At 42.9% G+C, this 24,400-nt stretch overlaps 1 protein-coding gene across 4 annotated transcripts in view; it reads right to left on the reverse strand.

Annotated features, from left to right (window-relative positions):
* LOC111873464 (autism susceptibility gene 2 protein) overlaps positions 1-24,400 on the reverse strand; it is a 241,050-nt gene that overhangs the window by 120,297 nt on the left and 96,353 nt on the right. For all 4 annotated transcript variants that reach the window (XM_033755097.1, XM_023868206.2, XM_023868205.2 and 1 more), the window contains exons 3-4: positions 15,995-16,117; positions 10,856-10,891 (exon numbers count right to left, since the gene is read on the reverse strand). In XM_033755097.1, the coding sequence (XP_033610988.1) occupies positions 10,856-10,891; positions 15,995-16,117 (159 nt within the window). The remainder of the gene's footprint in view (positions 1-10,855; positions 10,892-15,994; positions 16,118-24,400) is intronic.

Below are 24,400 nucleotides of genomic sequence, written 5' to 3' on the forward strand. Positions count from 1 at the left end.
CGCAAACAGCCCCTTAAATTAATAGTCCGACGTTTTATGCTCTATTTCTAAGAATCGTCCTAAACTGGGTTTCTAATTCAAGTTTTTGGTAATACGAATATCTAATGCCAAGGTTAAAAATTCGTGGAGCTACATCACTACTTCATACGTCTTCGTGGCGTGGTGTTTAATTAAGCATAGGGACAAGATTACTTAACTATCCTTTTCTGACTGTCTAGGTTAAATCAATGTCGAGGAATCGCTGGCCAGCAGGAGGTCCCTTATGGCCCGCAGCATATTTATTGAACCGAAAAATGTAAAAAATGTCAGGCGTATTAGTGACTAAAGACGGGGTTCGGATTGGTAATTGGATATATTAACCTCTTTTTTTTTCTGTGGCGCTACAGCCCAAATTTGGGCCTAGGCCTACCTCCATGAAACTCTCCGTTTCACTTCGGTTTATTAGATCTTAAACATTCGGTAGGACTCCTTGGTCGGGTGATCAGCTCGTCGCAAGGCCTCTACCTGTAGACAAACACAAAAAACGCACACAAACATCCATGCCCTGAGTGGGATTCGAACCCACGATCCCGGCTTCCGCGCGAGCGAAGACAGTGCATGCCTTAGACCGCTCGGCTACCGTGACCGGCATTAACCTCTTACAGGTCGTAACTACAAATAAGCATTAAACCATTGCTGATTTACACAATTTACAATCACTCTACACTAATCTTCTAAGTCTGTTTTCAGGAACCTTTACTATCCCTTTCCAGGTAACGGATTTAAAACACAGGAACTATAAAAGTCTCATTAAATTACACACCTCAAATACCGACGTACTACAGCACAAGTAACGTCACACACTAAGTCCTCTAATTCTTCTTGTGGCCATACTGCTGTTCCTTCGGAACTTCGGAACTCAAGTCCAGCCAATTCCCATTTCCCGTATTCTCTTATATCCTCTCGGCACAGATCACGCATAGAAAACACAGCCCCTCTATTGTTGCGTGGCGCAGACCACACAGAAGAGACCTTTCCTCTACTGTTGCGTGACATCACCGCGCATGTATTAATGTGTTTACTTAGCCGTTGCCTGGTAAAGCGTCACAATAATATCACTGATTGTTTCTTTCTTGGTTGCATTAAACTTCGACCTTGAACAGTGAGCTCCTACCAGACTGCACAGCGTCACATGCCAGAAGAGTAGTCACCACCGTGAGAATCTCACAACAACCAAAGAAAACAATTACAAAATTACCGGGTACTAGATGCAAACAAGCAGTTCCAATAACATTAAAAAGTTCGTGACGATTGTATACTCTTATTAATAAAAAGCATTTTTATATTACCCATCGGGCTCCTTTTTATTTTTCTTTATTTTGAACAACAATTTTGTCACTGGTCTCTGCCTCCGTCCAAAGTAAAAAGCTGCTCAATTAAGCCCAATCGATACCGCTGGTCCCTCTCTCCTACAGGCAGTTTCAAGCTTGTCACTCACATCCTTCCACCAATAAAATTAAAGAACCAAGTCGTAAGATAATTCGTCGCGCATTTGGGGTTGCGGTTCGGACAGATTTTGGGGATTTTTAAATTTCATATCATGGTAAAAGAAGTTGATGCCCGATCCATTAAAGTTGACAAAACGATCCTCAACGGGAAAGATGCTTTCATACGTTTGTCATAAGCGTGTTGATGTTTCTAGGTATCTACAAATCAAATGACCGCTTCTGTGGCTTAGTGGTCAGAGTTCCTGGCTACAGCTCCAGAGGTCCGGGTTCGATTCTAGGCGTTACCCGCCTTGTTAGGATAGCTGAGGAGTTATTTCAAGGAACTAGCGGCTCCGGTATAGAAACCCGAAATTAACGGCCGTGGGGATTCGTTGCGCTGACCACGTGACACCCCCTATCCGCTAAAGTTGGCACTAACTTCGCCGACAAGCGGCGGTCGCTCCATCGGTATAGTTCGCTTGCGGACTAAAACCACGGAGTTCTTTTTTTTCTACAGATAAAAAAAATAGGTGGGTGACACTTTTGTCGTTGCGTCTCAGACGTTTAGGTAAAGGCGATGGGCGCTTCATCACATCGCAGCTTCAGGAGTATGGTGCTGTATACCTACTGAAGTGACGCGTGCTGCTTGGGAAAATCTAACAAGAGTAACAGAATTACTGCTGATAACTACAGCGAACCGGGATAGTTCAGTTGATACGATGGGCTACAGGCTGGATAGCCGAAGTTCGAATGCCGGTAGAGACGTTGAACTATTCGCTACTCAACAGCGTCCAGACCGACTCTGGGGCCCACCTAGCCGAGGAGTGAAGCTGACCACTAACCTCCATCTAGTGCCGAGGTCAAGAATAGTGGAGCAATACCGCCTCTCGCCCATACATCTCCATGGCGTGTTAATTAATTAATCAAGCACGTCAGACAGTAAAATATGATCGCAAGTCCCACGGGGCTCGGACCCGAGAATGACTGCGCTGGCGAATGTCAGCAACAACTGTAAAGGACAGACCTGTCCTCTCGTCAGAGAGGGCGCCCCACATCAACAAACCCGCAAACGTTAGTAATCAAAATCTGGTCGTTAAGCCTCAGATGGGTGCTGTATTCCAAGACAGACTGTACGACTGGCCGACTGATCGTCCGTCGTATCATAAGACTCAGACAGACCAGTCCGAGTCTGAGGCTGTTGTGAGACAGTCGCCCCTGGTAGAGGCGTGGGAGCTTCCAGTGTTGTAAGCCGTTGCGTAGTAACGCCGAGTTAGTTGTGAGACATACAGACAGAGACAGCGAGGGCAGAAGCCGCTGAGCACGGAAGATAAGAGATTATGGCATTACAACTGGTGCAGACATAGCAGACTGAGAAGACTTAGTGCATGTGCAGTAAATTGTAGTTACGATCTGTAAGCGTCCAATAAATCCAATTATCAATCCTAGCTCAGCCCATACTCGCTTAACAAGTGGCAATATGTTTCTAATATATAAGTAAAGTATTCTCAGATTTCTACTACATTAAACGAAAAAAATCTCAGAAATTAATATGATCGAGACGCTTAAGATGTGTACAAACGGACGCTGTGGAAGACAACGACGTGGTGATCCCCAGAAAAAAAAATAGCCTATATATCGAGTTAACCATGAACTAAATATGTAAATATAACTGCACTACTTACAGTACTCAGTCAAATGTCTTTTCTGGGGAACCAGGTAGGCATACAGTCTTGCAAAAAACTGTCACACGAAGTGTATAGCGAATTGGTAGTGAATTTGTGTAGTACAGTAAAAAGGTTGTTCTCTTTACTTGTGTTTTGCTTTGTTAAGTTTGTCTTCTTGTTCTGAATTACTAGTTCCTGCTACTTCTTGTTTTCGGTATAACAGTTTTATTCTCACATCAAACACAAGAAATAGTAGGAACCGATGACCCAGAACTAGAAAACAAACTTAACGGAACAAAATCGTAAGTAATGAAAATCTGTATATTCAAATCGAGACAATAATGTTTTTACTTTTGTCATAAATCGTATGTAGACCTACGTGAACATGGCGTCTGACACAACGCGAATAACAGCGGCAGAAATTAAATCGGATACATCTCACTCACTCACTCACTCACTCACACAACACAACACACCTCCGCACACACACACTGAAAACTGAAGATATTAATATACACTGAGGAGATGGGGAAAAAATGGGTCAAGGTGGCCGAAGGTACTACAGAATTTAAACTTACAAAACAAGGTGTGCAATGAAAACCAAAGCAACGCAGGAAATACGATTATGAATCCCGTAAACTCCTCACTCCGTGAAGACAAGAAGATCTTCAGGTAATGTTAATGACACCATTTCAGAGCCGTGTTTAAAAAGGGCTCACGAGTTCAACCCTTTTCTGCGAAACTTCCTCCTTAAAATTTTGCACCAGGATAGGAAATTTGTGAATTCAGGCCATAAAACCGCGAGCTGTGTGGTCTCATCTTCCAATCCAAACCACCCTTTCTCCCAAATAAAATAAGATACATCCTCGATATGCTACATGGGGTTCATTAGAACGGTTCCGCTTAAATTAAATTATGACAAATAGTCCTGAGGCAGCAACGTTTGACAACCACTGGAGTATTCTGTTTATGGTTCCGAAGGATTAACGTGTGCGTACCACATCCTGGTAATGCACATAAGAAGTGCTTCGGAGTACGGACAAAATGGAACAATTAATGAAACAAAATGTTTGTCTGGTACAGTTCTCACTCGATACCTTCAGTGTAAATGTAAAATTGTCCTATGCTACAAAGATGTACAGTCGTTGCACGCGTTAGCAAAGTTAAAACCAGAAGCATCTGAGTGGTTAGTCTGACACTCTTCCAGGGAAATTTCCTCTACCAAGTGGGCAGGAGGCTCGGGAGATTTCGGAATCAATCAGGACATGAGGGCCCTATCTCTCTCAGGAATGCGACTCCGATAATAGCCAGCAGCCAGTCACCTAACTCATTTAGCTATCCATAAATTTCGGAAATGTCATCTTGAATCATTATTCACATACCCAGATACTCTTCCATACCGACGGCCAGTAGAAAACAACGGCGTCTTCTCGAATTGCTTCAAAGTATCGGGTAGAAGCTCTGTTATCAGGAACGCCTCCCGTTGTGTGGCCAATTTTAAACCACTAGCCTCGCTAACATGTCAGTTATATTCGCAGTGTGATTTGGGATATAGCACGTACAGACAGGCGGACAAGATTACATCATTAAGCAGTAAAATTCTAGTGACTAGCGGCTTCACATTCCAGAAGACAGTTCTCTACCCTGCACACGTCTGCATCTTGTTTTTAAGCAGAGAGGTTTATGCCTGTCTCCGTGTCCCTCCGACATATCTTGCTGGTACGAACGTCGTCACTATACGCCTCCCAGATCTGTATTTCTTCACCTCCTATCAATAAGATAAACATGGAGACCGCGCGCAGTTCTATATTAGCACCGCATAACGCTAGAATCTGAAACACTGTGTGATATCCGACAATCGAAAAGTATGACCTTCGTCGATGTTTTTTCTGTAGAATGAGAAACAACATTGAGGCAATGCGAAACCTATATTTAGTCTCCGGTTCGATTGCCTAAGTAATAAAATACTGCCAGATGTTACATTTTACGTGGTCAGATAAACAATTTTGTAGCAGACAATTTCCGTAGGTTAATAACTACAAATATGCAGCTGTTTGAAATTCTGGTACGAACTTAACGTGGATGGAAATTATTCATGAAAACTGCTCGGTTACTAATCACATAGGTTCTTGCTACCATTACCACTGAAATTTTTGAAGGAAAGTAAATTTTCGGAGTTTTTCGCAGTACCTGTTTTAAGTATAGGTAGAATATACGGTTGCTTTTAATATTCGCCAATTCGTATTCCCAGTATTCGGCTGCAAAGTGTATTTCCGCAACTTCGCGTAAAGTAATGTGTACACATTAAGACAATGGAGTTAAAGCGAAGCCGAAAACAAAACCTTCGACTGAATTAAACTGCTGGATGAAATATGCATGCATCTGGAGATGGGAACACCTATAAAAATTTGCAACAAACAACATAATCACCAGCTTTAAACTTCTACGGGATATACCATGCGGCAAAGCGAAAGCTTGGAAGCATTAGATACAAACATGTAAAAGAAAGGAATTTGCTGTATAAAGGCGCGTTCACATTACTCGTGCTCGTGTGACTCGCTATGTTCGCGAGTAATGTGGACGCGCTTTAAAACGCACCCCACGCCGCGGCGAGTTATCAGCAATTTATGATGTATGCAAATTTCAATATTCTGTTCGAATAACCCTTCTCCGGACGAGGGGTGGGGATGCTGAGAGAGGCTAACTTTGTTCCTGTATCGACCGCAGAAAGGAGCCTGAAAGAGGGCTGCTTACACTCCACGAAAACCTCACAAGAACCGACTTCATAATGGAAATCCTCCTTGTTCGTTTTAACATTCTATTCGCATGGATACAATAGAAACAGGTGAGCACCGTCTCGTCAGAACAATTTGTGGCCTGACGTTTCAAAATTAATCGGTTTTCATTTAATTGTCATTACTTTTTCCACTAATGGCTTCATCGATCTAAATTACAATTTTAACAGATTGTATCACGACAACAGAATCTAATTACTTGGTAGTAAAATATGAAGGCTGAAAATCGCTAATACCAAAGGCCGTCAATGAACACGATCCCAGTCCAATTAAGTCCACCTCACAATTTGTCTCTTTAACATCCGCCTATGCACTTATCGGCACTGGAAGCAGAGACATTCCAAGAAGTTTCCTCATCTACACCATCCATGTATCTGCCTTCCTCATTCGGGCTATATGTTCAAATCCATCGTAACCTCTTCCATTATCCTAACAGCAGAAATCCACGTCAGGACCATTCGGCTTACCGACCAGCAGAAGTACAAGCTATTTAAACTCTTTTGTGTGCTGCGTAGGCCCGATTATGGATGTACGAGTTATGCCAAACGGACCGAATATGCAGAATATCGCAATATTTTAAATTACTTAATAAGATATGACGAAACGTTCTTACAGAACTATCAATGTCGTACAACTATATCATTCAACATTCGGATTCAGAAATGCGAATACATTGTTCGTAACTCAAGCCTTGTCCTGATTTTGCATTTGGACTGAAGTATGTCTTCAGATTTTATCATATTCTGTCTTAGCCTTACAGACATATACAAAGGATTCGGAGAATCATACTAAACCCGTCTTCTCATCTTCTGAGTCGACGTTATCCGTCAAGGACTTCTTTGCTCGCAAAACGGAGGCAGTGCGTGGAATGAAGACCATATTGAGAAACAGCGAAAATATGTTTTCTTCTATATCAATTGCTTCATGGCTATACTGATCTAAAAAAAAACTCCGTTGCTTTAGTCCGCAAGCGAACTATATCGACCGAGCGACCTCCGCTTGTCGGCGAAGTTAGTACTAACTTCTGCGGATAGAGCGTGTCGCGTGGTCAGCGCGACGGATTCCCATGGCCGTTAATCTTGTTTTTCTAGACCGGAGTCGCTACTTTTCCATACAAGTAGCTCCTCAATTATCCTCACGAGGCTGAGTGGACACCGTTCCAGACCCACTACTTCTCAGAAAATCAGGTATCGCCCGGAATCGATCTGTAACCATGAACTCTGACCACTAGAAACAGATTACATACATAGTGCCCCTAGTATATGAAATTAATATCTTCTTTTAATATCTACGAACGACACAGCTAAGTAACAGTATGATTCTAAGCCCCTCGATAAATTCAGACGTGCCTTTAATAACTTTCTCTGAGGCAGTTCTTTCTGTGGTTCAGATTCCTAGGCCGAGGTTAATTCATTAAACTTGTAAAATTAGTAGGGGCAGGCCAAAGAGCATCATAACACCAACGACGCGGCTGAGAATCAAGCAGGGAAACAGTACAGAGAACGAACAGCACTGGAGGCTTTAATGCGAAGCATGTACAACGGCACGGAAAAGCCACCAAAGGCAGGCTCACTTCTTTGCAATTATAAACTTCAATAATATTTCACTTCCTTCTTTGATACAGACTAGCGCCCCATAACCGCATGTTTTGGAACACAGAGCAACAGTAAGTGGGGTATTTTCCAAGCATCCAAAATAAGCAAAAACATATGATGAAAATTAAACATTCCATTAGATAAAGCTTAGGTCGGGACTGAGGTTATCCTATCTGATGTTACTGTGCGGGATCAGGCATTTCTTACGCTGGCAAATGCAATGAGAACATACAAGGCTCTTAATGATGTCGAGCCCAAAAGTATCCCCAACTATTGACACTGTCGGGCTGATCACGCGCCCATGGTACTTTATACTGAGAAGTTTCATTTCAGTTCTTGTTCATACAGGACAATAAGAGCAAACGCTTTGGGAGACGACCTACATGCATTTTCGCGCGTATCTCAAGAGTTCAAGGAGAAGATAATCGTTAAATATTTACCTGCGCGAAAAAAATAAGCGACTAAACGTTACAGAGAAAAATGAAACACGTTTTATGTCTACGGTTTTCAGGATAATTAAACAAATGGCGCGAACCCCCCCCACCAAGACTAAAATGTTACCAGTACATTTCCGGAGAGAACTTATCCTTCTTTTTACATAGACATTCATAAGCTCTAACAGGGTCAATCAGAAATGTTTCATTCATTGTGCTATTTTTTTTCCTTGGCACTACAGCCCCAGTGGGCCTAGGCCTACCTCCATGAACTACTCCGTTCACTTCGGTTTTTCTAGATCTTACACACTCGGTAGGACTCCGTGGGCGGGTGATCAGCTCGTAGCAAGGCCTCTACCTATACACAAACACAGAAAAACGCACACAAACATCCATGCCCTAAGTGGGATTCGAACCCACGAGCGAGCGAAGACAGTACATGTCTTAGACCACTCGGCTACCGTGACCGGCCACTGTACTATTTGCTTAACGTAATTATAGAATATAAGCTTGTGTTGGTTCGTGGCTTACTGGGCCTATGCCGTCTAATCACAGATTAAACCCAATGTAATTTTGTTAATGGTGGAAGCTGGCCTTACGCCTTCACAAAAATCCAGTAAAATATTTTCGCGCCCGCGAGTGAAGCGGGTCCGAGCCGAGCCGAGCCGAGCTGAGCTGAGCTAAGCGGAAGTAATGAGCAAAGCCGCATCCATTTCTATTTAATGTTAATACACATTCGAGCGTGCTTTAAGAAAACCTCAACCGCAACTACAGAGCAAAAGCATCTGAATTACTTACAGAAACTAGAACATTCTATTCATTATTTATTCTGAAAATGTAATTCGGAAAAATGGAAACAAGTACAATCAACTGTAAAATAAAGGGGGGACGAGAGGAAACGACGAACAATGCGACGCATTTATCAATCCAGACAGAAAAATAATAAAAAAAAATAATGCATTAACTAACACAGCCTAGTGGTCGGAGTTCCTGGCTACAGATCCAGAGGTCCGGGTTCAATTCCCGGCGCTACACAGATTTGCTGAGAAGTAATGGGTCTGGAACGGGGTCCACTCAGCCTCGTGAGGATAACTGAGGAGCTATTTCAAGGAAATAGCGACTCCAGTCTAGAAACCCGAAATTAACGGCCGTGGGTATCCGTTGCGCTGACCACGCGATACCCTCTATCCGCTAAAGTTGACACTAACTTCGCCGACAAGTGGCGGTCGCTCGGTCGGTGTAGTTCGGCTACAGACTAAAGCCACGGAGTTAGGTTTAACTAACACGAATACATGTGTATATCGTATGGCACCTTAACGTCGAGATTATTTTATAGTTGCTACATACTGAAACATTTTTCAGTCCTGGAATGTAATTCAATAGCTGCCTACAGGATACAAGCCGAAACAAGGTGGGCAGAAATGTACTTACGGCGTATTGTTATGTACTACAGGGTGAATCGTATAGAACCGGCCCGATGAATTTGCTAATAATTCCGCAGGTGATGCATATAACCGCTCACAATTACGACATAATAATCCGTGGGCCGTGCTGAGTCGAATGGTGTGCGCATGATCCGGCAAGTGGCGACCCTTATGCTGCAAGGTCAGGGACAATCCCGGAACGTGTCTGCAGTGCGCAGGCGACATTCATGGAGTATACTGTTGAACAGCGAGTGTTTCTAGTGCCTACTTGAAAACGGCGGACACTTTCAACACCTGTTCTGATCACGGCACACAATCCAAGATATGTGTAAATTACTTTAATATCTGTATGCTATATTTTATATTACAGCTCATTTCGTCGGGCCGGTTCTACATGAATCACCCTGTACATCGCAAGTTGTATCTGATGGCTGTAAATTTATTTCAATTTCAATATGCAACACAATGGTATGAACTCCAATAAAAACACTTGTTTCAAACAATGAGATGGATATATGTTTCCAGTTGTCAGTAAACGATTGATTTGTCGTTTTGCAATGTTGTTTCATCTACACGGATTTCGAACCGGGATCCTCTCAAACAAAATTCAGAACTGCTGCCGAGTCATTATTCCAACCTGGGGGTTCAGAGTGTGAAGCAGGGACGATGCGCCATTTGGTTGGAGAACAACCACAAGGTTTCATAATTGGGGAAATACATACGTCTAACTCGTGTAATCTGGCTACACAGAACTCATAAAGCTGCGAAGTCCCTCAGCTAATCAAGAAATCTCCCGCTTGTCACAGAACCTTACAGTTTATTGAGATAATCTGGCCTCGAAGACCGGAACAAGTATTATGTGACATCAACACGTTCAATCACGGAGCAGTATACCCCTGTCGCGTACACGTTACGAACAACACACAAAAAGCTAGGACTAAGTCCGCAAATCACCTTCTTAAAAGCTAGCCAAGCAAGATAACACCCAAATTAACACTAGCTATGAAATCTCGGAGTTCATTTGCAGCCGAAAGTGCCAATTATCCGTCCATTAATTACTCTCGGCGGATATGGATTATGTCCCTTCAGCAATGTGATAAAAACTTACATCGCAGTTAATCTGGTGATAGCTAAGTTGGGTCTCCGTTCCCAGATGAGCGCCAAGAACATGGTCTCTATTAAAGCTCCCGCAATATCACTCAAAGATAATTCCATCGCCGCCAATTTATGAGATAACGAACCCACAACCTTGTAGATAACTACCCTCGGAATACCGAACCGAGAACCGTTACAGTCTTCTACTATTACTACTTTATCGTTCAGACAACTTCAACAGTCAGGAAATTATTTTAATGATGGCGACTACTTCAGACAAAACCACCATGAAATGGAAATGCTTTTAGTACATCTGCGGGAAAAAGCTCGTTGCTATAACTTTAAGTATATATAATTAAAATATGAAATAAAATGTACTTACGATATAGCCTTTTCCTGAGCTACAATGACTGCTGGCCTGGAACATAAACAAAATGCACACATGTAGCAACAACATAAGTTCCTGTTAGTAGCAGTAGTAGTAAAACACTACGTCAGTAGCTCTTTTAGCAAAAGGGACACATGAAATAGGGTCTCACCTTCCTGCACCTACAGCAACACACCAGATACCACTCTCAAAAGGACTGCAGGGCACTTTTAGAAACATGTTATGGCAAGGCTTTAACCACTGCCTGGAACACTCGCTTTTCTTTAACATTTAAATCGCGTGAATAATTCTTATATAAGACGTAGATCGTTATACATAACAAATGCCAATTTAATACTGCAACTGTAAAAGATGATACAGTGGGACTCTTTGTTACAATGACACGCCTCATCCTCAAGCTGCGGAGAGGGGCGTACCCTTCAGATACAGACGGCAGATGAATTATGTTAAATAAGTTGTGAACAACCGGTGTGGCCAATCCACCCCATAAAAGCACGACAAGAAATGAATGCATAGTGTTAACAATTCTGGTGCGTTGTCTGCTTGCTTCATTACCTCGAAAACTGTAAGGGCAAAAAAAAAAGTGAAGTTGTCTCTGTGTTTAACTAATTAAGCATTATGCCTAGGAGACATATGAGGGAGTGGATGTAAAGACCCACGTTTTCCTGACTTCGGCACTAGGAGTTTCACGCCTCGGCCGCTTTACCACCGGGGAAAGAGCCCCCGTTACCCATTGGATACAAGGCTGGATTGGTCCCAGATACGGTATGAACGATATGGAGAAGTGAAAATTCTTGCCCCCACCGGGAATAGAACTCCGACCCCTTGGTCGTCCAGCCAGTAGCCAGTCGCTATACCGACTCCGCTATCTCGACTCTTCGAAAATGATAAAGAGTTAAGGGAAAACTATATAATATAAAATGACTTTCAGTTTTTCTCTACAACTTTTGTTCCAATGCTTTTAGCTCCGATAAATGCATAGCAAGTTAACGCTCGATATGCCGTGTCAGCTTTCGCGTTAAGTGTCCGTTACTAACCACTCATTTTAGACAAAACAATGCGGAACCAAAGCTACCAATACAGAATTTCATACAAATCTGTTCAGTGGACCTCAGTCTGTTATATGGGGACAGGCATGGCGAAGATAAAGCACCCATTTCAGAAAAGCTGATGCTAAGGCGCAAAAAAGAAAATACGGCAGACCGAGGTCAAAATTCAACGCAAGGATGGAAAAATGTGCGTGTCCTTTGCAACATGCCGACAGTCTTAATTACGCCAACAGACCGACCAAATAATAAAAGTAAAATAAGTAAAAGCGTAATTAGCAAAGAAACTGTAGCAGCAGAATGATCAATTACATTTTAATTAAGTACAGAGAAAAATTCAAGCAGGCCTATAAATTCAGGTGGAAGTAAGCGTCGTTAAAAGACTTCGGTAATTTTCGCATGATTCGGAAGAGCGCTGCTGATTGGTGAATAAGGTGTTCCCAGTTCCACAGACTACTCAACTGCGAAACAATTTTGGGGCGTTTCATACCGGAAACAGTTACGATTTACGGAGAAAAAAGTATACTGTGTTACTTTTTGCACACAGTGAAAATGCTGAATGCTCTAACAACTCTCATCAAATAATTCCGTTATACCTGGAGGGCAAACAGAGCAAATGAGCATCCGTCGTTAAGAATGCCAAGGTACTTGGAGGATTACAAAGCCAAAGAGTAAGCAAGAATATCAACTCTGTCGTATCGAAAACTTGTCACAAATGGTTCTGAATTGATGGTAGCCCGCATTACCCGAATTTATTCTGCTCTTATCCTCATGCATACAATTTTCATTTGTTACTGTTGTCTCTGTGGTCTAGTGGTCAGAGTTCTTGGCTAGAGATCCGATGGTCCCGGGTTCGATTGCCGGCACTACCAGATTTTCTGAGAAGTAGTGGGTCTGCAAAGGGTTTCACTCAGCCTCGTGACCATAATTGAGGTGCTATTTCAAGGCTCCGGTCTAGAAAACCGAGATTAACTGCGCTGACCACGTGACACCCTATATCCGCAAAAGTTGGCACTAACTTCGCAGACAAGCGGCGGTCGCTCGGTCGGTATAGATCACTTGCGGACTACAGGCCACGGAGTTTTGTTTTGTTACGGTTGTCCCCAAATATCGTAATTTTGCCACGTTTTCACAGGATCTATTAGATATCTTTATGTTATGATTGTGCCCCGCATTCTGGTGACGAGACATCAACATATACATGTACTAAGTCTTCTCTGCTTTTACTTCTAGGCCAACTTCCTTACTAGCACCTTAGGAACACCATTAACTGTTAAAAGGGAACCCTATTCTTACTGTCAAGGGAGGGCCGTGACATAGCTCAGGCGGTTAGTCGCTGGCTTCCAACCGCGGCGGACCGGGTTCGAGCTCAGGTCAGGTCAGGTGGGATTTGTGGTGGACAAAGGGGCAGTTTTCTCCAAGTAGTTCGGTTTCCACTGCCAATTCTCATTCCACCAATTGCTCCACATTCATCATCATCTAGCACCCGGGGCTGGTACAATACGAGTAGGCCAGTTGGTGGTCGACGTACCAAGTGGACTCAGTCTCACCCCACCCCAAGAAACTAAAAATACTGTCAAGGGAAAGACGCTGGCTACCACCAGTGTTTCGTAATCATCTGTTCATGTAACAGACCCGGCGGGGGTAAAACTAATACAAGGGAAGACAGCCAGAAAGTTGTAGGTACCTTGACACGAATTCGACCCTGGTCCTCTCGTGTGGGTACACGTGATTGGACTGTTACAAGTTGACCCACATAGGGCTTACAATACACCAAAGTATATTCTGATACAGAAAACTATGTATTCATAAAAAACACGCAAACACATACACAATTCTACGTATAATCCGCATGGCTGAATTATGCATATCGTTTGCCCTCCAAAAACCTTCGGACAAATTAACTGCGTATTACGTCCGCGGAAGTTCAACTATTTTGTTTTACTCGACGCTACAGCCTGCGAGTACTATTAAAAGATTTTCAAAAACGTTTAAAACCTCAAATGTTCTTTGCCGCATTTAGTAAATTCTAGCATTTATACAAATGGTGTACAGAAATCTGAGCGTGCATCATATTCGTGAGCACTTCAAATTCGAGAAGATTGTGCACTGTCAAACTGGTGTTGGACCCGCTCTGAAGGCCCCTCCCCTCCCGAATTTGTTTAGCCCTATTCTATGAACTGCTAATATTCCCATCACTCAGTCACTCTGAAGAGATACAGTCACCAACTGCAACGCTTCTTGGGGGGGAGGGGTAGACTAGAACCCCATCTATGATGCCAAATATAGTATTCAGCAGACCCGAAGATTTTCTCGGTCACTACAAAATAGACAAATGCCGATTTACTGCTACCGTCTACCTCTCTGTTTCGTAGACCTGTCCCTATATAGAAGGTGAATGTTCTACCGTTTTAAGTTCCTTGGAAAATCATTCAGTCCTTACGACTACGAGTAGGACTGTGAGAACTTAAAAGTTCACGGCCAACAATCGTTCCTGCTCCCAATGTGCCAAGGAGTATCGGTCTCGAACAAGTCCGCTCCGCTGTACACAACTAGTCAACATACTTGTATTGCACTGAGTCAATTACTTTACAATTCGTGTTTCTTATCTCTGACAGTATTCCACTACTGTTTACTCCTATCTCAGGTAGTACCCCCCTCCCGCCATCCCTAGTCACTATTATCAGCTCCTATCCTCTTAACGCCTCAGTTTGGGGCCGCGCCATAGCTCAAGCGGTTAGTCGCTAGCTTCCCACCGCGGCGGCCCGGGTTCGATCCCGGGTATGGTCAAGTGGGATTTGTGGTGGACAAAGTGGCGCTGGGGCAGGTTTTCTCCTAGTACTTCGGTTTCCCCTGCCAATCTTCATTCCACCAACTGCTCCACAGTCACCCTCACCTATCATCTGGGGCTGGTACAATTGGCCAGAAGTGGCTGCAGTACAATGGAGTCCCACCCCACTAGCAATAAAAAAAACGCCTCAGTTTAATGAGATCAACTGTTACTTCGCTAAATGCCTATTGGTAATAACATCTAATCGCTTCGTACATATTCGCAAATGCATTTTACTCGTAACGCGTTACTCCCCACACCTTTTCGACGGCTGTATTGAATATTTCCACTCACTGACACACTTTATAGTCTCTCTCTCGTTCTCTCGGAGTCGGGATAGCGCAGTCGGTATAGCGACTGGCTACGGGCTGGACAACCGAGTGGTCGGAGTTTGAGTCCCGGTAGGGTCAAGAGTTTTCTCTTCTTCATGTCGTCCACACCGGCACTGGGGTCCACCTAACTCACTTCCACCTAGTGCAGAGGTCAAGAAAATGTGTATTTATACATCTACTCCCCCATACGTCTTCATGGCGTACTGCTTAAGTTCAGTTCAGTTATTCAGTATAGAGGGGGTGGGTTTTCCCATGCACCGCGACTAATAGTCTATTGTACGTCCCCCTTTAATTTCTACTGTCGCCATGCCTTACTGATACTGGTGCCCGCTATCTCCCCTTTCTGCCAGCGAGGTCGGCCCTCTACTGGCACTGGTACCCGATAACTTCCCCATCTACCGGAGGCACTGGAAACTACTTGGGCGGGAAACATTTTGTCCAATTTTGCTCAAAGGTCTCCTAGAGACATGAGGATCTTTTACGTGCCGTAAATCTACGACACGGGACCCACGGCTTAAAGTCCCTCCCGGAGGACTTGTTTCCTGAATTTTTCCGCCCTTAAAAATTCCACGACCTCCGCCGGGTTTGAACCCGCGTACCTTGAGTCATGAGCAGCTTTACTGCTTAAGTTAGTTAAGCATAGGGACAACTTTATTCCCCCCCTCCTTCTCTCTCAGAACTACTTGATGCCACGATATCTTCACAAAGGTTCACGATCAGACATAGCCCGTTACGTTATAAGTGTTATATTAGAGCTACATTTACCTCAATAAGAAAACAATCGAAGACATCGTGGGGATAGTTCAGCATACAGAAAGAATTCACCTGGTTAGAGCATAGAGCGGTCAGCATTCAACCGGCCTAAAGATAAAAGCTGCATTACATGGGAAGCTACAGTAACTTCTAAATGACTACTGATACTCACATCACTGAGCCTGTCGTGTGAACTGTCTCGATCACGGGAAGCTATGGGCCCGTTCAACCGCTCTGACGCCCTTCCGCTGTCGTCACTCGTGCCGGCGGCGTCGTGGTTAAGTGATACCAGACACTGTAAGACAGAAAGATACAAACCTTAACATTTGAAAATTCAAACACAGAGTAACTTATTTCACTACATTACGTGAATACGTGGTAGTTAAAAGCAGGAAACACTCGTCTCTACAGTTAACCACTTTCGTCCTATAATTGAGGGCATCACTCTGTGGTTACTTCGCTTTATGCTTAATTAACCATAAAACGATAGCGTCTGACAAAGCACATTATGGAAGTCGTTTTTTTTTCCGTCTAGATCCTTAGAATGGACCGCCTCTGTGGTCTAGTGGTCAGCATTCGTAGCTACAAATCCAGAGGTCCGGGTTCGTTTCCCGGCGCTACCAGATTTTCTGAGAAGTAGTGGGTCTGCAGCGGGGTCCACTCAGCCTCATGAGGATAACTGAGGAGCTACTTGAATGGAAAAGCAGCGGATCCGGTCTAGAAAACCGAAATTAACGGCCGAGTGGATTCGCTGCGCTGACCACGCGACACCCTCTATCCGCTAAAGTTGGCACTAACTTCGCCGACAAGCGGCGTTCCCTCGGTCGGTATAGTTCGCTTGCGGACTAAAGCCACGGAGTTTGTTTGGTTTGATTCTTAGAATGAAACACGGAACACGTCACTTGGACACTGTTCAACTTTGAATACGTATATGGGTACAACGAATCGTCTCCAGTGTTACTGAACTTGCAAAGCAATTGCAATTGAATTATTATTACGAAACGTCTTGAGGTCATGCAATTTCACAGAAAAGTCATATCGAGATCCGATGCGTGGTATTAACTGCAAAGCCCATAGAACGTTGAGCTTAAAAAAACGTTGTGATCGATAAGCTGGACAAAGCGTGGCAGAAAGAAGTAGCAGCTTATTTTAATGTAATATTCCGCGCGTATCAGCAGAGACTGGAGAAAAATGCGTAAACCCTGACATAATAGCTGGTCTTCAGGCTAAACACTGAGCCCGGACCTCGCGAATACGACGAAGAAGCAAATAAATACACAACTGTCACATTCGGTCCAAATTCACTGTAACTATCTCCATCTGCTTGGCAGATCAGTAATGATTATCACAAAAGAGGTCCGCTGAGGTGGTAAACGAGCCAGTCGGCTTACGAAAGCAGCGTGCACAAACAAACCCTGTTTCGGCTTACGGAAGAGATCAAAGGATTGCAGACTCATCAAGTATTGTACAGTGGGCGTTAATGCCCATCCCGTCTGCAGTTCTCCAGGTATCTTCGCTGTGTGTGTGTGTGTGTGTCAATGCCTACTTTGTAGCGTATATACTGCCCGAACAGCTACTGACCCGCAATACAATCTGAAATTTGGAATGCAATTTCAACACTTTCAAACTCAAACAGTAAAGGCTACAAATGTAGCATTGCCTCCGTGGTATACAGATGTCCTTAAAAAGAGAAACAGTTGTTATGCTGAGCAAGATATTTCTTGCTCTTTGAGAATATGAAGGCGATCATAAAGCATTTAAATATTTTTTAATCAACAGAAAATTCTGGGCGAACACATAATTAAGTTATCATTTATGTAAGACCGAACATTCTCTCACGTTACTTCATTAATCCTAGCCCCAAACATCTGCAAACATCCTAAGTTTAATGTTCTTCTTCCTTCACTCACTCACTCATGGAGCTGAGCCCTTCTTAAGAAGCCGCCCACTGTGCAGCTACTTAAGAACTTCCCAGCATTCTACGGAACTCGAAGATTCACTGCCGTGTTCACAAGAGCCGTCCATTGGTCTCTATCCTGAGCCAGATTGATCCAGTCCATACAATACAATTCTGTCTCTCTAATATCCATTTTGTCCCTGTCCACCTACCTACGTCTTGGTCTTCCTAGTTGCCTCTTTCTTTCTGGCTTTCCCACCAATATCCCATATGCATTCCTCTTACCTCCCATTCGTGCTACATGCCCTGTCCATCCACCTTGACTTGATCATTCTAATTATACTTGGTGAAGAGTACAAGTTATAAAGCTCCTCATTATGTAGTTTCCTCAACCTCCTGTCACTTCATCTCTCTTTGGTCCAAATATTCTCCTCTCCTTTAAAAAAAAATTAATCTTTGCAACAATACAAAACAAGGAAAACTGTGGTTCTATATTGTACGTATAAGTGAACATAGAAAACTAAAAGGTAAAAGCTGAGTGGTCCCTGAATTGAATTTTATCTTGATTTCATAATGAATGTCACCTTTACTATACGTCAGGATGAGGTATGGGAGGTTCCGTGTTCAAAGCTCCAAACGGAGACGGGTTCATCGTCTCAAAGAGAGTTCACGATATACACGATGCGCAACGTGAGGCTGTCACAACGGCATTCACGAAACATTTCCTCTGCACAAATACAGAGTATAAGAAAATCCCTTAAACATAACCTGTGAACTTTCTGACAATTTGTAGCTGTTCGTATTCGTCCTGCAGTTGCTTTATAAAATAACTGCTATAAGCAAGCATGAATATGACACGCTCTAAGTTTCACTGAAGAATATCACAATTCGCTTAAAATGTCAAGGAAGCGTACTTTACCAAACACTAAATAAGTTAATGAAGAAAGTCGTCTTCTGGGTTTAGGCACCGTGTATTCTTCGTTTTGGCCGACGTTTCGGAGGAACGTAGCGCCTCCATCTTCAGAGCAGTTGAATGGCTTGGAATGCGGGGAGCTACTGATCTCCGCATTCCAAGGCATTCAACTGCTCTGAAGATGGAGGCGCTACGTTCCTCCGAAACGTCGGCCAAAACGAAGAATACACGGTGCCTAAACCCAGAAGACGACTTTCTTCATTGTCATCGCCGTGAAAACCTCAAAACTTACTAAATAAGTTAGTTCGAGACACAAACTGTCTGTACCTAATAAAAAAAATCTCTTCCATAGAACGTGAAGGTCAAAAACAAAGAGCCTGCCACATGTATTTACTACGACGTGGCCTATTAGTTAGATCTACCAATGTGTTACTGAGTCGAGATAGCGCATTCGGTATAACAACTAGATACTAGTTGGACAACCGAGGGGACGAGTTCGAGTCACAGTGGAGACAAGAATTTTCACTTCTCCATATCGTTCAGACCGGCCCTGGTGTCCACCCAACCTCCTACCCAATGGGTACCGGGGGCTCTTTCCCCTTGGGTAAAGCTCACCATTCACCTCAAATTAGTGCCAAGGTCAAGAAACCGTGGATCTATACATCCACTCCCCATATGCGCCTTCATGGCATAGTGCTTACTTAGTTATGCACAGGGACAACTTTACCTTTTTACCAATATATTTAGACTGTGAATCGTAAAGGCTGGGGCCTCATACGAAAAATTACCAGTTTCGTTTAGGTTCTGTTGGTCTCATCTCATTTTACAAACTGACAAAGCCGTAACAAAATTTCTGAACATAAAATTTGCGCAGTATTTCAGGTCCATCATTCCTGCCATGTATTATAATCTTTCCTAGATTGTATTTTAATTAGTAAACGTATGCAACAAATACAATTATTTCCGTGCAAGGCTTTGTTGTGTGTTGCGTGCGACAGGCGGTGTAGCCTGCTATTAACAACTATCTCACCCATCTCCGAACCGACACGCTACACCAGATTATAAATTATTCCATAGCTTTGACAGGACACTGCAAGCTGGAAGTTTGATTGAAAATATATAACCAGCAAATGCTAGGCTTAATATGAAAGAGAGAAGGACAGTGAGGGGAGCAGTACCCGATGCAATTACCCTCACAATCAGCCAGTTAAGCCAATCAAAAACGGGTGGCCAATTACAATCTCGCTTTATCTAACAAAGACCCATATAGTCCATCGTGAACACATGATAAAGGCTTCCCCGTCACAGAAATAATTTAAATGCAAAGGAATTAGAGAGAATTAGAGTGGTGAAAGTGAGTAGGTCTGGGTTTTAAACCGGGCTGAGGGAGGTACAGGCATGTTCAGAGATAAATCTTTCAAAGGAGATTCTCATAAAGGACTAAAAGGCTGAACTCCTACTGCTGAGAATAAAGAGTTAACAGATGGTAATTAATATCACGATGTGTTTAACTGGGATATTCTATTGATTTAATTACATAATCTAATTAGTAAGTTCTCAAAAACCATCCAACTGACACAATGTTCATAAATTTGCATCCGAAATTTCTGATTATACAGCTCCAAAAAAGAGAACAGAACTCCCGTGTGACAGTCGCGTAACTTGGAACCCTGGTTATTCTTCTTGTTTCAATGTCTTTAATTTTCATGAAATTATTAACTTTAACATGTAATAATTAATTTTGAAATATCATTAATTTTAGCTGTCTAAGAATATAATTCGCCGGTCACGGTAGCCAAGCGGTCTAAGGCATGTACTGTCTTCGCTCGCTTGGAAACCGGGATCGTGGGTTCGAATCCCACTCAGGGCATGGATGTTTAGTTTATGTGTGTGCTTTTTCTGTGTTTGTGTACAGGTAGAGGCCTTTCGACGAGCTGATCACCCGCCCAAGGAGTCCTACCGAAGGTGTAAGATCTAGAAAAGCCGAAGTGAACGGAGAGGTTCATGGAGGTAGGCCTAGGTCCACTGGGGCTGTAGTGCCAAGGGGGAAAAAAAAGGAATATAATTCTCGTTTAAGACAAGAATTGTATCATGTTATTATATTTCAGCATCCTTTTGCATTGTGGCTTCATTTTCAGATCTGAAAAAGAGGAGCTGCAGTATGTTTAGGCCCCACGAAAATATACATGAAAAGGCATTACCGCGAAATTCGTAAAATGGGGTATACCTATATTTGTTATAACCAGGGCCCGGATTTTGATGACCTGAAAATATTTTTAAAAAATGACCTATAAAATGATAGAAAAAAGGAAAAAGACCTAAAATATGATCTAAAAATGTAATATGCAGGGCCCGGATTTTGATGACCTGAAAATATTTAAAAAAAATGACCTACAAAGTGACCGAAAAATCCGGAAAAATGACCTAAAGGAGAAAAGAAATAACATTTCGCTTCCATGTTATTCACATTTCAGAAAACATATGAAGAAAAATTCCCTAAAATGGCCAAAAGTGACAAGAAATACCCTTAAAAGTTCAAAAATTTACCAAAAAATTACCTTAAACCTAAAAATTCAAAAAATGACAAAAAATTACCTACAAAATTTACATTTCTGTAACCAGCAGCTCTTATCCGAGATTTATATATTTAAGACCATCGCATAGGATACAAGGAAAAAAAGATAACATGTGATCAAAATCCGGGCCCTGGTTATAACACAATACATTACAGACGAAGATAGGACGTAACAAACGAGTCAACGTCCGTTTTTAAGGAGAATACCCGAACTGACGCGATCAACACAATGCGACAACGATACACGCTCTGGAAGGTAAACATCTGCAGCAGTTTTACATTCGTTCTTTACAACATCACCGCACCGGAGCCTCCTGTTCATCAGAGCCCTTAAGGTTTGAGAGTCTGATCCGAGACGAACAACCTTTCCACCAGAAAAGGGTGATTAGTATCCCCGGCTCCATGCCGTGACTCTCGCCTGTGATTAGAGCGCGACATTCATCTCTTCCAGTTGTACTGTTTGTTCCAACATACGTATTCGAAAATAACAGAAAGAATCTAATTAAAAAGACAGACTAATTGGGACTTCAAAATCATGATCTTCTCTGAATGCGGTCTGCCGTCTCCTCTCCAGCCACAAGTGACCAACTGAAACTGCCAGAAGCAAAAAAAAAAAAAAAAANGGTCATTGGAATTTTTTCAATTGACCTAATCTTTCCAGCCGCACTATGACCCTGGGATCGACTCAGCCTCTAACAGAAATGAGTACCAGGAATTAATTAAATAATTTTTTGGGGTAGTAAAGCGCGGCCGGGGTGTAGGAATGACAATCTTACCGCCATCTTTAAGCCGATTGTCTAGATAATGTGGGACCCTCAACGTCTCACAACCTTATGGGCCTTCACGGCCTGTTACAGGGCTAGCTCTACTTACTTTTAAGAAGGGTGCTTGCAGGCTTGCTTGACCTGGTGGGATTACTTTCCGCGGCTACATAGTTAAACCCATGACGGAAACTGGTTACGATGAAAGCTTAAACACAAGATCACAAGCAAGACCTAGGCAGAATCTGAACCTTCAACCAAGCATTCTCAATCCGGATCAGCTGGCTTTATCCTAGCGGAGACCAATATCCCACATGCCAGAATGGCTACTTTACTCTTCAGTTACGTAAATCCAGATGAAAGGTCACCTGATATAAAAAATCTGGTACATTCTCGAGGCGGGGTAAACCTGATGGTCATATAAATGTGACTATATGAGATATTCATACGTATATAACACATGGTCTGAGGAAAAAAAAAATCTTTTAAGAAAAAAAAAGGTATAATAACCGGAGTTTCTGAAATGTTCGAAACTATCGACCGCCATCGATGTTCTCTCATTCTTCAGGAACAAGATAAATGTTAGTACACTCTCTACGTAAGCAATTACAAGAACATCACTCATGGAGCTCAGCACTTGAGTAGTCGCCAATTACGCAGCTACTCAACAAATTTCCAGCATTTTATGGAACCCGAAGGTTCACTGTCGTGTTCACAAGAGCCCTCCACTGCCCTTATCCTGAGCCATATCAAACCAATCCAAACCATCCCATTCTATCTCTCTTAGATCCATTTTAATATTGTCCACCCACCTACGCCTTGATATTCCCAGTGGTCTCTCCGGCTTTCCCACCTATATCCTGTACGCATTTCTCCTCTCCCCCATTCGTGCTACATGTCCTGCCCAACAACTTACCGTTACATCTCTACCGCCTCTCCAGGAGGAGGGCCACACCTTTTGGGAAGCGCTGTCCCTACTTCGTGACACAGCACCGGTAAACCTTTTAACTCTGAAACGGGTGAAGACCACTTTTCCGCATCACTTCCAATTCATAATGCCATTCCAACGATATGTAACACATAAGGTGAAGTTAAAGTCATCCTTGGGCTCAATTAATGAAGCATCAAGCCATGAAGCCGTATGGGGGAGTGGAGGTGTAGAGCCACCATTCTTAACTTCGGCAGTAAGTGGAGAGTGGTCAACTTCACGCCCCCCCCCCCCCGTACCCAAAGTACCACTGGTCTGGATGTATGGAGAGGAGAACTTTTCTCGCCCATGCTGGGAATTGAACTCCGATTCCTCGGCTCTCCAACCCGTAACCTAGTCACTATACCGACTGAACTATAACACAAACAGTTGGAAAAGCGTCGTTGATAAATTTCCTCCTCACTTCTTGTGAGTGCTCTGTTTCAAGTCGGCTAATGAAACTTTTCAGAAGGCTTTATTCCCTTTCTTTTCCTTTATAAAAACCGGTTTCCAGCGTTAAATTCCACCCTAACGATTTACAACGGCAGTGTCCATATTTCACGTTTCGTTTATTGATTTTCCCTTGACTTGGAGTCTTTATCATTTTCATGCTGTAGTATTTTATAGGCCAAATTTTATGTTAAGTTTGTATGTGGCCTTATTCACTATATATTTTGGGAACTCTACCTTAATATTTACTGTAACGCGGTTTTATACGCTGGGTGAACTCTGGTCTTTAGTAGTAAGTACACTGTATAAACTGATGTCATGATCAGATCACGTTAATTTACCCCACGTGAAATGCTGTAAAGACTGGAATTGATGTGGCACACTTAAAACTCTTTCATAACGGACTCTGGTTATAGACGGAATTAATTCAGTAACTGTTTCAGTTCAATTCCGTACATCTAGACACGGGAATAAGGAAATTACATAACTGTAAATGTAACCGTATTATTGTAAAATAAACTGTTTTAAAATATACACTGTTTTCATAAAAATGTCACTGTTACAAAAGATACAAGAGCACGCGGTAGCGTAGTTGGTTGAGGCACAATGCTATAAGCAAGATGGTAGCGGGTTCAACTCCCGATGAGGTCACTGGATTTTTTTCAATTGACATAATCCTTCCGGCCGCACTGTGGCTCTGGGGCTGACTCAGCCTCTAACAGAAATGAGTACCAGGGATATTCTTGAAATGTTCTTGGGGTAAAGGGGCGGGCGGCGCGTAAGGATGACAACCTTACCGACATCTATGAGCCGATTGTCTAGAAAATGTGGGAACCTCAACATCTCACAACCCTATGGCCCTCCACGGCCTGTTACGGGGATACCTTTACTTTGCTTTTTCATGCCTTCAGTTCCCTGTTTCAAAACTCGGCTCGAAGAGCAATTACCCTGAGGTTTCCCATGGCTCTCCCAGGTCCCTCCAAATGTATAATAAGGTTTATGCGAGTGGCTAAGA

Source organism: Cryptotermes secundus, unplaced genomic scaffold (assembly GCF_002891405.2).
Source record: "Cryptotermes secundus unplaced genomic scaffold, Csec_1.0 scaffold333, whole genome shotgun sequence".
Classification (NCBI taxonomy): Eukaryota; Metazoa; Arthropoda; class Insecta; order Blattodea; family Kalotermitidae; genus Cryptotermes; species Cryptotermes secundus.